This window comes from Carassius auratus, chromosome 42 (genome assembly GCF_003368295.1).
Source record: "Carassius auratus strain Wakin chromosome 42, ASM336829v1, whole genome shotgun sequence".
Classification (NCBI taxonomy): Eukaryota; Metazoa; Chordata; class Actinopteri; order Cypriniformes; family Cyprinidae; genus Carassius; species Carassius auratus.
The window spans coordinates 6,059,197-6,074,226 of NC_039284.1; the positions used below are offsets into that span (position 1 = coordinate 6,059,197).

At 38.1% G+C, this 15,030-nt stretch overlaps 1 protein-coding gene across 1 annotated transcript; it reads right to left on the minus strand.

The window, feature by feature from the left end:
• Positions 1-5,142: 5,142 nt before the first annotated feature.
• LOC113060487 (ELM2 and SANT domain-containing protein 1-like) lies at positions 5,143-14,763 on the minus strand. The gene is made up of 9 exons (XM_026229426.1): positions 14,676-14,763; positions 13,142-13,284; positions 12,866-12,969; positions 9,907-9,982; positions 9,366-9,454; positions 8,722-8,868; positions 8,509-8,631; positions 7,874-8,073; positions 5,143-5,718 (listed from the first exon to the last, which is right to left on the minus strand). Exons 1-9 carry the CDS (start codon positions 14,705-14,707, stop codon positions 5,493-5,495), a joined length of 1,140 nt encoding a protein of 379 aa, XP_026085211.1. The 5' UTR covers positions 14,708-14,763; the 3' UTR covers positions 5,143-5,492.
• Positions 14,764-15,030: the final 267 nt, after the last annotated feature.

Here is a 15,030-nt window from a genome sequence, read left to right on the forward strand (position 1 = left end):
GACGTTGAATCTGGTCCTCATCTCTTTTGGCAGTATGTAATATTTGTTGCATTCAATTTTCTGTCCCGTGGGTCCCATCTCATTGTATCCACCCTCACTCACTCACTGTTCTGCCCCAAACAGCAGAGCAAGGTTGGAAGCGGCGCTCCGAACACCTGCTCATCTGTCTCTGTTACTGTGTGGATTAATGAACAGAGCGGCTTCATGAGGCCAGATGTGATAAGAGACATGCAACAGTGAGAAAAAAGTGAAACAACGGTGTCATTTATTCAGTATGTCAAATAGCAAATAACAATAGCCATAGAAAATGATAAAAGAAGTCAGTTTGTTTAAAAAGTATTTAACAGAATTAAAGAAATGTAACAGAACACATACAGTATCTAGCTTTACTGCAAACTATTGTGGAGTTTAATTATTTTTAGTACATAAAATATACCACTATAAATATTAATAACTTTCAAAGATGTCTTTATATGTGTAAACTGAATTAAACATTGACTAAAACAATTGTTTATATTTTTATATACTTACCCTATAAAGTTATGAATTTCTTACACATTTTATAGTTGTTGCTTTCCCTGGGATTCAAACCCATACAGGGAAGTAATATTTTGGTTTATGTCTAAAGAAAAAAATATATTAAAGCATACAGTAGATGGTCTGTGTAATAAATAATATTAATACAAATAAAAAACATCTTTAGGAAAAGAAATATGTTTGATTAATATTAAATCAAAATGTCAGGTTTAAATAAAAGTATAAATATAATTTAAAAAATGATGTAAATACTAATACATTTAGCATAGTTGTTTAAGATATTTTGCATTTTTAATTCAATTTTGTTTAAACGTCTTAATTTGGGCAGTTCAGTAAATATTAAGTGAAAAGAGCTGAAAAAAAAAATTGCAGTTGTCACTGACTCTTTTGACATTTCAGTGGAGATAGTTGGTAAACGTTTATATGTCAGCGGAAACTACAACTTATATAATTTTTGTATTTTCATTTGCCCCATCAGTGAGAGAGACACATATGTAAGTAACGAGAATTACTACTACAAATAAAAATAAAAATATATAAATAAAACAAAAAATATTTTAAATTAATCATTCAATGTTAATGTTTTGTTTTTGTTTGGGGGGGGGGGGGGGGTGAAATGTGACAAATTTTCCTGAGATTCAATCAAGAGATACAGCAAACATCTTCAAACAAGTGAAATCTTTATCAGGTTTTTGTTTTGTAACGCAGCTCTTGCTGCATATTGATTTCAAACATGATTCCACAGGTTTACAGTTAATCACAGGGCCATTAAGTCTCAAACCTGTTATCATCTCTCGTGTTGGTACTCCCATCACCTGAGGGACATCAGGCCGAACCCATGGGGCTCATGCTTCACTGGCTTTCCATTGATGAATGAACAACCCTATCACAGCTGTCACAAACGGCCCGGTGCAATTTCCTCCAAACACACATTACTGAAGTTTGCATTGCAGATTATGCAAACTCTGTCCTTTGTGTCTGTCCTTCTAGAAGACGAAACTGATCCCCTCTGATCGCTTCCATATGTTGTCGAAGATTTTTTTTTAAAACTAAAAAATACAATCTTCTCCCTCTACAGAAATTATGTTGGCCATTTTATCTCTGCATCTCTTCAAAGTGAGAGGAAAGGGGTGTGAGAATGTGAACGAAACCACCTCCTGTTCTCATCTCTGTCCCAAAATCCCCTGCTGCTTACTTTGAAACAAACACACCAGTCAGTTCTTCACCGACAGGCCTGAAATATGAGAGTACTGCAGCAGCTGTCTCATCATTGCATTAAATAAAAGCAGTATGTGGTAGATGATTGGTGGCTTTGGTCAGTAAAAGAGTGGCGTGCAGGTGGCGGTCACATGCTCTCAACATTTCTTTGTCAGGAAAAATCGTTTCGTTTTGGAGACAAAGTTTGTTCAGCCATTGGTCGTTTGCATGTGCGTGCATTGCTAAATACAACTCTGAAATGCAGGCCTAGCCTTGGATTTGAATGCGTGAAATAACTTATTTGATACTCTGAATTGTTTGCGCATATTTAGCTAGATGAATCTTCGCCCTATTGGTTACTCTTAAAGTCCAGGACAAAATTACAGTAGTTTCCAGCTGAATGGATGCAGATTATTTAGATTTTGGCGCCACCCAATGGCAGGATAAAAAATTGAGCATCGTTTCGTTGTACTTGATTACTAAAATTGTAATACTGGTAAAGTATTATATACATAAATGTAGCTTAATTACGTCCCCTCCTCTGTTGTTATACTCGAAAATTAATTGAAACATTTCTCAAAAGCCTCTACAAAAACTAAGTAAAAAAAACGTGTTATGCAATTTGTTTGTAGAAATGCTCCCCCCTCGTGTTTGTTTTATTATACAGACTTTTTATTTTCTTAATTTGTTTCTACGTTTATTTCAGTGCTTATGCACTTTATTAACTTTGTTTCGGATTTCAATGTCAGTTTCTTGTTGCAAATAGACATCTGTGCCATTGTTTTTTACATCCAATGAACCCATCATTAAAATCTAGTTTTCATTTGATTTGTAAAATTTATATGAAAAAAACTTTTTTGAATCACGCTTTGCTTACTTCTGTAAAGACATTTTAATTCTTCTTTTAATTAACCTATATATATATATATATATATATGTGTGTGTGTGTTTGTGTGTGTGTAAAAAATACTGTACACAACAGTGCCACCGTGTGGACATTCAGTGTGGTCCACAGACAACTTAAGAAAATTCAGAATAAAAGCTAAATTATTGTTTTGAACTTTTTAAATTACTATTGTTCCTCTAGCCATCATTTGACCAATTAAAACACATTTGTCCTCTCCAAATACTGTTACAAATATTGTCATGTTTATTGTGTTTTTTCCCTTGTTTATGACTCTAAAGCAGGGGTGTCAAACTCAATTCCTGGAGGGAATTCAACCCTAATTAAACACATCTGATACAAGTTTGACACCCCGGCTCTAAAACACATGATAAAAACAACTGAACGCCAATAAGTTATACTGTAGTAAAAAGCACTTCAGAGCTCTTTCCACAGCCATCATTAGTGTACAAACCCCTATGAAAATAGCATAGAAAGTGTGCATACAGTTTTAGAAGCCTCTTTCATATTTAGGATTCCTCTAGAGAAGAATTTCCCTTGGCTGAATGAAAGACGGAAACGGGAGGTGCACCCTTACTACATTCCCCAAATTAAATTCATTTCTCAACAACAATAAAGCTCGGCTAAAATGTTTCGACAAATGCCCGTATCTTCATATTAGAGCAAATCAATGTTTTCACATGTATGAACAAGTATTTATAATATAGATTTTTTTTTTTTTTTTTTATAAAAAAGACATTAAATAGTCGAGGAAGCTTCTTTTTCTCACTTGGCTTTGAGTTTGAGAGAGTTCTGAATATTGGTGCATCACCTATATGCAACCATGCATGCACACACACACACACACATATATGCATTCACACGTGCACAAGAGCTCACACACTCACGCTGCATAGAAGAATTCTGTGTTATTAGTAATAATTGGAGCCTTTGCTGTTGGCTGTGAATCCCCCGCGCGCCTATCCTTAAAAAGAAGACTCTTTGTTGCCATGGAGACAAAGCCAAGTGCTCAAGTGTTTGGCCAGAAACCCAAGCTGCTCGCAACTGGCCTTAAACTCACCAACCATCACATCTCACATTTGTTCTTACACTAAAATATAAGTTGATTATCTAATACTTTTGTTCAAAGATGCTAAGAATAAAAGAAAAGGTGTGGGAGGGAACTCAAAAGTCCCACTATTGCACTGACAGTGTGATTTTATAATCGAGCTTTCTGCAAACATATGCGATCTTCATCACACACGCAGGTAGCAAATATCTCAAACGAAAAGTCAAATGAGAAAAAGAATTCCACCCCTTCTTTTCCCCCCGAAAACAACATAATCCAACACAATAGTAACAGTAATGATAATAGCAATAAGTGATTATATCAAGCACAACCATTATAATCTGCAGAGTATAAAAAACACCTTTGAAAAAGTGATTGTCACGTGAAAGACAGAAAGTGTCCAAAACATCGAAGGCATCAGCGAGGTCACCGGTTTAATTAAAGGAATAGTTCAGTCGAAATTAAAAATGCTAGCATCGTTTACTCTCATGTCTTTCCGAACCTGTATGACTTTCTATACGGCGAACACCGAAAGGAGATGTTAAGCAGAATGTTCAGGCTGCTCATGAAATTAAACTCGTATACATGGACATATGATAAATGTGTGATGAAAAAATATGAAATTAAGTATAAATACCACCATAACTCCCATGTATACATAAAGTTAGTACTCTGCGGTGTTAATTCAGTATAATTAATATACCATTGTATAATATATTATAGTACTACTTGAGTATTGTATTCATTAATATTTTGAATTACCATTTAGTTTTTAAATTTTTACTAGTAATTTTGTAGAATTTTTGTCTTGATACATTTTTTATATATTTATTTTTAACTTTTAGATTTAGATTTAGTTATATATTTTTCTTTAATTTCAGGTTTAGTTTTAGTAAATTATGTTTACACAATTTTCCAACTAAAATATAACTTTATTTTAGCTTTATCAATTAAAAAAAAAAAAAAAGAATCGTTTTAAATAACACTGTCAAGATGAGTTGAGATTTCATTGTTTCTCAGAAAAATCGATTCATAAGAGTTGGAATATAGTGTGAAAGTCCTTTGGTGTACTTTTATGTTTATGTTTGTCTTTTTTAAAGACTGAAAGCCCTTGGGCAACATTTGAGAGAGAAAGAACAGCATGAACATTCTGCTAAATGTCTCATTTTGTGCTCTGAAGAAAAAGTAAAAAAAAAAGAAGAATGTCACGAGGATGAGAAACGACAGAATTTTCCATTTCAGTTGAACTTTACCTTCACGATACCCAAAACAGAAAGCCCAAAATTACAGCATTGGAGATCAAGACCAGGCGAACAAGCACAGTTGTGCAAGCATTTGGCAGTCACGTGGAAGAGAAAGATACCATCGTTTTCATTTCAAAAAATGAGGAAAAGACTAACACACACTTGCTTCTGTGTCCCTCTACGTCCACACCACTGAATCCGTAATGGTTCGTTTCACAGGAGAACACTGAGTGAGTTCTGTGCACAGACACTGGATGGACGTGCTGCGTGCGGTCAGATCAGTGTGTGTTGGATGAGTCCGAAAGTGCATATTATACACACACGCACACATTCACACCGAGATGGCTTACACTCCTAATAGCCCTATGTCTGAACATTAAGCTCCAGAATGCTTCTACAGCATCGGTCTCCGTCTTTGTCCGTCTCATGTACACGTAACACACACACAAACACTCTGCGGGAGTGAGCCAGTCCCTGAAACTGTTCTTTTGGGATGGGTCTTGTTGGCTGGTAAACTAAAAATAAATAGGTATTTTCTTGGCCATACGAAAGAGATTGTTAGCTAGTGCCAGTCTTCATCATCTGCGTCCTCCTCATCCTCGGAGGAGTCGTCGCTGCTGGCTCTCCTCGTTCTGCTCTGATCCCCCATCATGCCGTTCTGCTGGGCGGCCAATATGGCGGCTGCCGCCCGCTGCTCGGCCTCCCTCTGCCGGAGCGCAGCCGCTTTCTTCTCCGCCTCGGCGTGACTCTTCATGTGGGCACTGCGGCTCTTCACTTTAAAGAAGATCCTGGTGAAAACACAAGTGTTCAGATCTTTAGGTCAGTGATTTGAACTCAAGAACCAGAATCTGATTTTGTGGACAATATTAAATGATCCAATGAACATGTAGATCATTGACACATCTGGTGCAGCTCACAGACTCGGATTCAGGAGCACATCATTTAAACCGATTCAACCGATTCATTGCATTTAACTCAATAGAATGATTCATTCACAAACTGGACACGTGCAGATCATTGCAACAATGATTCAACTGTTTAGTGAGAGTTTTGAATATAACATATAGACAGGTTCTGGATAAACACATTCATATCAGAAATCAGAGAAAAATGAATGATTTGTTTACAAAGCAGACATGAAGATCATCAAGAGCACCCAAGAACTGGACTGAATCACTCAAACCGGTTTTAAACTGGATCAACTGATTCACTCTAAAGATCTGACTCAAAAGAATTGATTCGTTCATTAATCAGGTAAGAATAATACTCCGTTGATGATTGAATGTGTGAATACATTAGTCAAAAGGGTTTTATGAACTGAATCAACCAAATCTGAAAACAGATTCGAGTCAAAATAATAATTTGTTCATGAATCAAACATGCTACTTTTCTCTTGAAATAGCCAAGGATAGTCATGGGCCAGTCCAAAAATCTTTTAGTGAAATGACACATTTGTTTGGTTTCTTACAGAAAGCTATAACATGACTTCAGAGTCGGAGTCGACTTGGAATACACAGCACAAGCCACTTCTTTAGTGTTGTTCTTGTGGTATATATTACAATAGGAAAAGAAAGTCAATACAATTGCAACAACAGAAAAGTCATTTTTTTGTGAACTTACAATACTTTTCTCAAAGACCCCGGAGTACCATGGTATATGAATATGGCGATAATCCAGATCCTGCCACAGAACTTCTTAGCAGAAGATAAGAGCCCACGTGTGTGTTCAAATCACACTCGTGCTGATAGGTACAGATCGGGTTGGTTGCTAAGAGACTGTTGATTTTAACAAGACGACTGTTGCCTTGGATATAATCTCCAATCAAAATCAGATGTTGCCTTTTCACTGCTTACTACTCGACTGATCCCTGACGCGTGTAACAGCTACCTAAGAGCCGCCAAGCTTCTCTGATTCCTCGGAAGAGCCCTGGTCTTTTTATGAGCAGCTATATATCAGCCACTGCATGTCGTCTAGTGATCCGCACTACTCCCCAGTGCTGTGGAAGCTCGTTTTTAAAAACTTCAGCACATGTAACTCAATTTATTTCATTTTCATAAAGTATTTTTCTGGAACAAAAACAAAATGTACAAAGCAAAAAATTGAAATGTATATCACTAAAAACCGATTAACAGCAGCATTTAACTTAAAGGGCTTCTGTCCAGCAACTGAATCTGTGAATCATTTTTAAAACAGGTTCATTTACAGGAACCATCTAAATCAACAGACACTCAAATTAATCTTTCCAAAGCTACAAAGGTAAACATACATATTATATATATATATATATTCCAATAAATAAAGCTTATAAACCTACTAAAACGGTAGTTTAAAATTAAGTTGATATGACCCCTGTCCTTTATTTTTTTCTCCATTTGAAAACATTAGAGATTCTACATTTATTTTGCGTATTGTTAATATTAGTGTTGTTGCTGTTGATGCCTTTTATAAATAAAATGTTTTTTATTGTTGCAATATAAAGATTAAATTTAACATGAAAGACTAATTTCCAACACAAAAAAAAAAAAGAGGAAAAACCAAAGTGAAGTATGTTTTTTCTTCACTCAGTCATTAATGTTATAACAGCTAATAAATAACGGTTGTGTATATCGGTTATCGGCCACATAAACATGCAAATAATTGGTATCTGTAATAAAAAAATAAAAAAATCAATATTGGTCGATCACTAAACGTAAATTTAAATAAAGGTACAATTTAAATAAAATAAGGTAATTTTAAATAAATAAATAGTTAATTTATGAGTGAGTGCATGAATGAATAATTAAATAAATACATAAGCAAACATTTTAAATCAAGGGAAAACTAAAATAAATAAAAGATTAGCTTAACTAAATAAAACAAGGGAAATAACAAACAAACAAAAATGTGTTACACTATTATCATTATTAAATTGCATAACTTAAGCATGTATCCCAATAAACTGACCTGCCACACTTCTTGCAGGGGAATTCACCCTCTTGGTTTGTTTGTCCCTTTCCTGTATTGCCAGTGCTTTTCCGGCCGGTGGTGTCAGAGCGGGGTTTAGATGGTGGTGGTGGAGGAGGAGGAGGATGATTACTGACCCCCAACCTGGACGGCTCTCTACTGCTGTCCTCCTGACTTCTTAAAACCAAGACGGCAGCAGCCTAACAGGAAACGAATGATTACTTAAAGCAGCCACAGCTGAATGCATACAGATATTAGACATAGGGAACTTCCTCTGTGGTAACTGACAGGTGGCGCAGTGAAAGAGATCTGCTTCAAACCCATATAATAGTTTACCACGGTGCACTTCAGCAAGTAAACTGCAGGTTACTGCAGCAGGACGGTCTCTATTGAGTGTGATATACTAAGTGCACACTATACACTGGTAAAACATTTAAGCTTGTAAAGAGGTATGCCATTAGATGGCGCTATAAATAGCCTACAGTGCTGAAGTACACATGACTATTGCCAGTCTATTGCAGGCCAGTTTTTTTTTATCATTTCAAGTAGGCCAGAACTGGGCATGAACATTGGAGAACTCACTTTCTGTAGACACCATGTGTTTTAGCAACCCCATGCAAATCAACCCCACTCACATTTTTAGTGGCCTGTAGCGATTGTGTCACCCTGCCCGGGCTGTTCTCTTGTTTCCTGTCACATGACCCTTCCCACTTCCTGCTCTCCTCGTCTTCTTTCCGTGATTCAAACTTCTGTGAACTCTGAAGGAGAACAAACATGTGGATGCTTCACTGGTTTGTAGGCCATTAAATCAAACAGGTACATGTAGACGCACAGCCACAGGAACTCACTTTATTGTCCACTTCCTCCTCTGTCGTGGGTTTGGTCTCTGGTGGCTCTGCTTCTCCGTAAAGGAGCGTACCGTTCCTGCCGATCTTCACCTGCTTCTTGTACGTGTAGTAGAACTCCACGCACTGAGCCACCGTCTTGGAGCTCACCTTCAGGGCAAACGTCAACAATTCAGCATTACCAGAATTCACAACGCAAAACTCCATTTTTGTCATGCAACTTGGAATCAGTAGTGGATTACAATTTGTAAGTGCATTGCTATGTGGTTTCTGGAGTGTTCTGTTAGCTGGGATTTTCTGCATGATTGCCAAGGAATTCCTAGCATACTTTAGTGTATAGCCGTGCAACTGCCGGGGATTTCCAGTTGGAAGATGTTGCTAGGATGCTGCAGGTCGATGGAAGGATAATGCGATGACGTTTTAAGTGTTTCAGTGCATTGCTTTTATGATTACTAGGGTGTTGCAGTTTGTTGTTAACGTGCTGCTATGATGGTCTAGGAGCTTACTTGGTACTAGAAAGTCAAATAGGCCCGACCCTCTATAATACATGTCCCTAAATATGACATTCTCTCCCGTTTTGCCACATAATTTGATTTGTGTGGGGGATCGACACTCATTGTTAGGCTTTTGTTCCAACCTGTACATACCAGTTTCTGGACCATGAAAAAGTCCTTCTTGTAGGCAGCAATGCCTTTGTTAAAGAGTCGCCGTTCCTCTGGCGTCCAGCTGTCAGAGCCTGTGCGGGACAGACAAGTGGTGCACAGAATCAGATAGAGGCTGCTGTCCTCTTATAGAGCACCCCCACCCGCTAACACCAACACATTCACACAGAAAGAACGGGGAGGGGGGCCAAACAGCCAGCACACACATGTCCAGACAAACAATGATGCCGCTGTCTTCTCCTAAGATTTAACATCATGCCATAGACTCACTCCCTCCTCCTCTCCTCCCGTACTCTACCCAGCAACCCACTCATTCAGCCAGCGATCTCTCAGTCGAACCCCTCCCCTCCCCTCCGCTGTACTCCACTCAGCTGCTTTTGTTTATAACCGAGACACGGAGCATGGTTTGGAAAGCCAGGGCAGTGGGTGATGGGGTACCGCATGCCGTACAGATTAACTCGCGTCACCATGACCAAAAAAAAGAGTGAACGAAAAGGAAAGTGTGCTTGACGGTGAGGGGACTTACCAGAGTAGTGGTAGTCAGCCAGCGGGTGCGCTTTGGGAAAGATGGGGTTTTTTAACAACAGAAGAGTGAGGGCTCCCTGAAAAATAAAGTGAAATTGGTTGAGGTCACAAAACTGACTGCGGTGTGTGATGTGTTTTGGCGGCAGAAACAGTCACGAGTTAGAGAAGCACAAGTCAGGTCATGTTATGCCCAAGAGTTGATATGAAGAGATTAATGAGGGCAAGGAGAGATACAATTCTGCATGAGCAATGCTATATCTGCTATAGCTTTTAATGAAGGCGTTTAACCCAGCTGTGGCAAGTCGCTGGATAATCCCTCTTGTTCTCTCTGCGTTCCTCTACCATACAGTCTCAGTGTGCGATAAAACGAGGACACCAGTCTTTTCTGGGTCATGGAGCGCTAACGTGAGTTTTTTCTTCTATATGACCTTTTTTCAACCTTTAATGATCTGGACATCCATAATTCAACATGTTGAAGCATATGTGCACTTAATACAGAAGCCCCAAAAATATCTGGACACTTTAGCCATGTTTAAAAATTTTTAAGCTTGTATATGTCCTGAATAAGGAAACATTAAATGTCATGACCCTGGGCAAGAAAACGCATCTGATTGGCTTTTACAGACTTGCATTAATACTCATGCTCTTGCAAAACATTATAACTCAAAGTTATTTATGGAAAAAAATATATATATATCACTGTTGTAACTCATAACAGATCTCATTGCAGAGCCAAACTTTTCGTGATTTAAATTTGCTGCTGAACCCCATTGCTGTCTGACATACCTATTAATCTGTCAAAATATCTACTTCAAGACCATGTAATCTAGTGGCTAACACAAATGACTGACTTGCAGGAAATGCAAAGCAACAAACAACTAAAGGTCTTGCAACTTGCAATCACAAAACCATAGATGCAACAAGACGAAACTATTAAAAGCAACCAAATGAAACCAACTGTCAGTGCATCTCTCTTATCACTGACACCCAATAAACACCACAACCTTTACGAAGACATCTGAGAGAGTTGAGTTAACTTTCTGTTTCTGCACAACTGGTTCACAGTTTATTTTGCAGTACAACTCAGTTATTATTGAGATTTGGCTCAGAAGTACAATGCACATGATTTAGTCATCTTCAGTGTGTCGCTCTGGATACGAGCCTGTGATTGACAGGTGGTTGCTATGGCGGCAGTGTGACAGCTCAGCAGTAAGCGGATGGCTGTTGTGTTGTTGCAGCTGCTGGTTCAGCGAAGCGAACGTTGAAAAGAATCATATCAAAACACATGCACCGTTTGTGTTTTCATGAAACAGGGGTCATCAGTTAGCAGGCCTGCAGCTGTATTGGTTTCACCTGGATTGCAAATCAGTTATAATTAAACCATGGCTGCCAACTGATTAAAAATTCAATTGCATGGTATGATAAATCACAATTATCAAGTGAATCAAAGTGAATTGCCTACACTACACATATTATTTAAAATGAACTTTTTTTTGGCTGGCAAGTAAATTTAAAGCCTGGACCCATTGGAACTTTAAATCGATAGCTTTGTCATATGAGCGTTGGCATGTGAATGGCCTCTAGTAAAATGCTGTTCAAAGAAAAACCATATCATTTACATACATTTTCCAAGTGCGTGTAATGCTATTGCACACACTCACATGAACACTTTGGCCTCATTTACTCTGCCAGTTAAATGTGACCCGATTCAGATTTTTTGCTCATGACAGATCAGATCTGTTCTATGAAAGTGTAATCGGGAAGGAAAAATTTCGAGATCGGTTTCAGGCCATTCATGCCAATGCGACTCATGTAAACAGGCAGATCGGATTTTCGGAGGCATTGCGTTCTGTACATCATTAAAACTGCAACAATTCGGTGGTACTCCGCGGTTTAATGACATCACAGGTGGCCCGTACTGGCAAAATGAGTGTAAATTCACACGGGCTATTTAAAAAAAAAATGGTTTTGTACATTTTCTCCACTCGCTTCTCGCGCTGACTGTCGAAGTGCGTGCATATAACGTCGCTTCTGACAGCACGTAATCCCAATAAATACACACATACACAGAATTACAGTATTTCAGAATTCACACAAACATAATCTGCGTTGTCTTAAGTGAACGCTTGGGGAACTGTTGGGGAAAACATCTGATGTGTAACATTATATTAGATCCATGCACTACAGTATAGGACGCCTGTATCATTATCATAATGTTAATCTGACAATAAAAGAGGGCATCACTCGCTGCACTTCAATGACCTGCTTTTGTAGTTTTAATAATCCATTTATTTGTAATGAACGCACAAGTTATCTTTACATTTGATTGTTTTTTGTACACGAATGCTTTAGTTTAGATAAAATGATAAAGGTAATGCATTTTTGTTTCTTACGAGGCTATTTGTACTGTTTTATTTATAATAGCAAAAATAAAAAAATCGCTGTTTTGTGATTATTAATATAGTAATTAATAATAAGAAAAGACGGAGGACTTCACTATTGACTTCAAATGGGTGACTCAGTCATTTTTTGATTGATTCTAACAAATCATAAATCATTTTTGAAGGTGTTTTAAATGGAGAATTTTATTTTGCCCCCCAATTTTTTTTTCTTTTTTCTGTTTTGTCAGCACAAGTCACATTATTCTCATGAGGAAGCACATGTGGAGGCAGTAAATGTCAACAACGCATGCTTTTTATGCTTTGCAATTCATAATTCCACATAATTTCCTTTTAATTCACTCAAATATGAGTAGTACAGTCCCTAAACTGATATTTCCTGTCACAGATGTCACCAAGAATGACTCAAAAACCCCTACATCTCAACAAACCCTACATCTATCGCTCGTATTAATCAGCAGTTTAAGAAAAGGTGCAGTCAGCATAAACAGCTTTGATTGGTACACAAGGCAGCAGGAAGTGCACTTAAAATATGCCAGTGTGCTATTGCACAACACTCACCATGATGTCACCCTTGCATTCATACAGGCAGTGCAGGGCCAGTTCCTGATTGGTCCCTCCTCCGCACAACGCACTCGAGCACGCCAGGTGCATGAGGTCATCCACTGCAGGGACACACAGAAGGTCCAGGAAAGACATGGAGTTAAACATACGGTCATGCAGATTTCATTTAAATAAGGCACCCTGCAGAACATGTTCCTGCAACTTCCTTTCATTTAATTCTATGAATAAAAGAAAAAAGAGAGAAATTAACGTGGTTTTGTGCAAGTTGTATACCTCTTTGCTGTTGCTCAATATCGGCCTCCAAGTCAGGCAGTGACGCCCACAACAGTTCAGCCTTTTGTAGGTCGTGCTGCGCTGCCGAGCGCTCCCTCAGCTCTGGGACCTCCGCCTGATACCGCTGTCCAATGTTTATCCGACTGTAAGAGAGAGAGAACATAAACGGGCTGCTGCTGAAATCCAAACGACATCATTTCTATTCTGCATTTTTCTCTTTTCAAATACTTTAATACTTTTACTCACTTTATTATTATTATTATTATATTATTAGCTTAAGAATTTGAATGAAACATTAACATGAAGAACATTTTTTTGAGAAACTAAAAAGATAGATCTCCAGAAGACTTCATGGTCAGGGGTCACGACTGCTAGCTAAAGGGAAATACTTGTGGTTCAAAGTGTACTGGAAGTTAAACATGAGGCTCAACTTAGTGCTGCGACTGAAACAGGTCTATGTAATGAGAAATTCCTAAAAACAATTGCGTTCCACTTCAGGTCCTTCTATAGGTTTCTTGTCAGAACCAACGTTGTTTCAGACTGCCATTTGAATTAATGTATTGCTCATCTTATTGTTTGCTTTTTTTTAAGAGAGAGAGCTCGAGGATTCATGAGAGTCGATTTTGACCATGGGTATTTGCATGAAATTAACACCCCATGTTTTTTCAAAAACCAAATGTTCCAGTGTCTGAGTGCCAAGGTCTGGGGATAAGGCAAGACAGATTGTGTTTTATTATTTTGTTCCAGGATGTGCTTTCGTAGTGCATTGGCCAACTCTAAAATGAAGAGATCTGCAGCCATTCACAGAGAGCGTCTGAGTATGTAAGAGAGAAAGAATTTCAAACGAACACTGTTCTGACCATTAGATAAACCAGCTGGTACCGGTCAGAGAAGATATCCCATAATTCCCTCCATTCAGTCACCATAACCCACCTACTCTGTTCTTAAAAACACAGCTCTGAAACACCCCATGTATGATCCAAGAAACCCACGGAGATGTGATTTCCCTTAAACACACTACCAGACCAACTTGTGCATGACATAACAGCTACCCAACCAGCTTTACTGTTAACATGAGCTATAACCATGAATTTCTCATCTGCAGGCTCCAGTTTTCAACTTACTATGAAATAATAGCAACACATCAGCACTATAAGGCCCGTTTATACCACATGCATTAGCCGAGTGTAAGCGAAGCTGCAGCATCTTCAACCGCAGGCTCACATTGTGCTTTCACACGGTCAACGTTTAAGCCGTGTACGTCTGCAGCTCTGTACGGACAATAAACTGATTTCTGAGCTACTCCATTGAGTATTGTCTAATAACTACCATAAAATGTGAGGAAACAATCAGCTATTCAGACAACTGACTTTCAGTCAGCTGAATGAAATCTAGCAAGAAAGCAGCAGCAAAATAAAAAATGCATTGTTAACCAAGTAAAGAAAGTTATCATTTGGACCGAAGCAGAAGCTAATTAAAGAAATTTGTGAAGCGTAATGTGTGGTGGTGTTATTTGATAAGCACATGTACTTACGGCTCAATGCTGACAGGTGTAGCTTCATTCATAGCAGAGAGAACTGGAGGGGTTATATCACTGCTGTCTGGACATATACAAACAAAAAGACTGTACTTAGGCGCAAAGTAAACAGTGTTTCTTATTATGTGTCCTCCTATTCATGATATGCACATCAATTAAGTCTTATTACATATATCCTGGCTTGTTAGGACATATATCTTAGGTATACAGTAGCTTAAGTTTCAAACCCTAATGAGGTGCTACTTACAGCACTGTTACAAACAGTAGGCAGCTCATTCTACATCATCTTCCTGAGAAGGTAGCCTACTAGGTTTTGTAAAAGTACTTAAGTTTAGATTTTAGGTTGCATAAA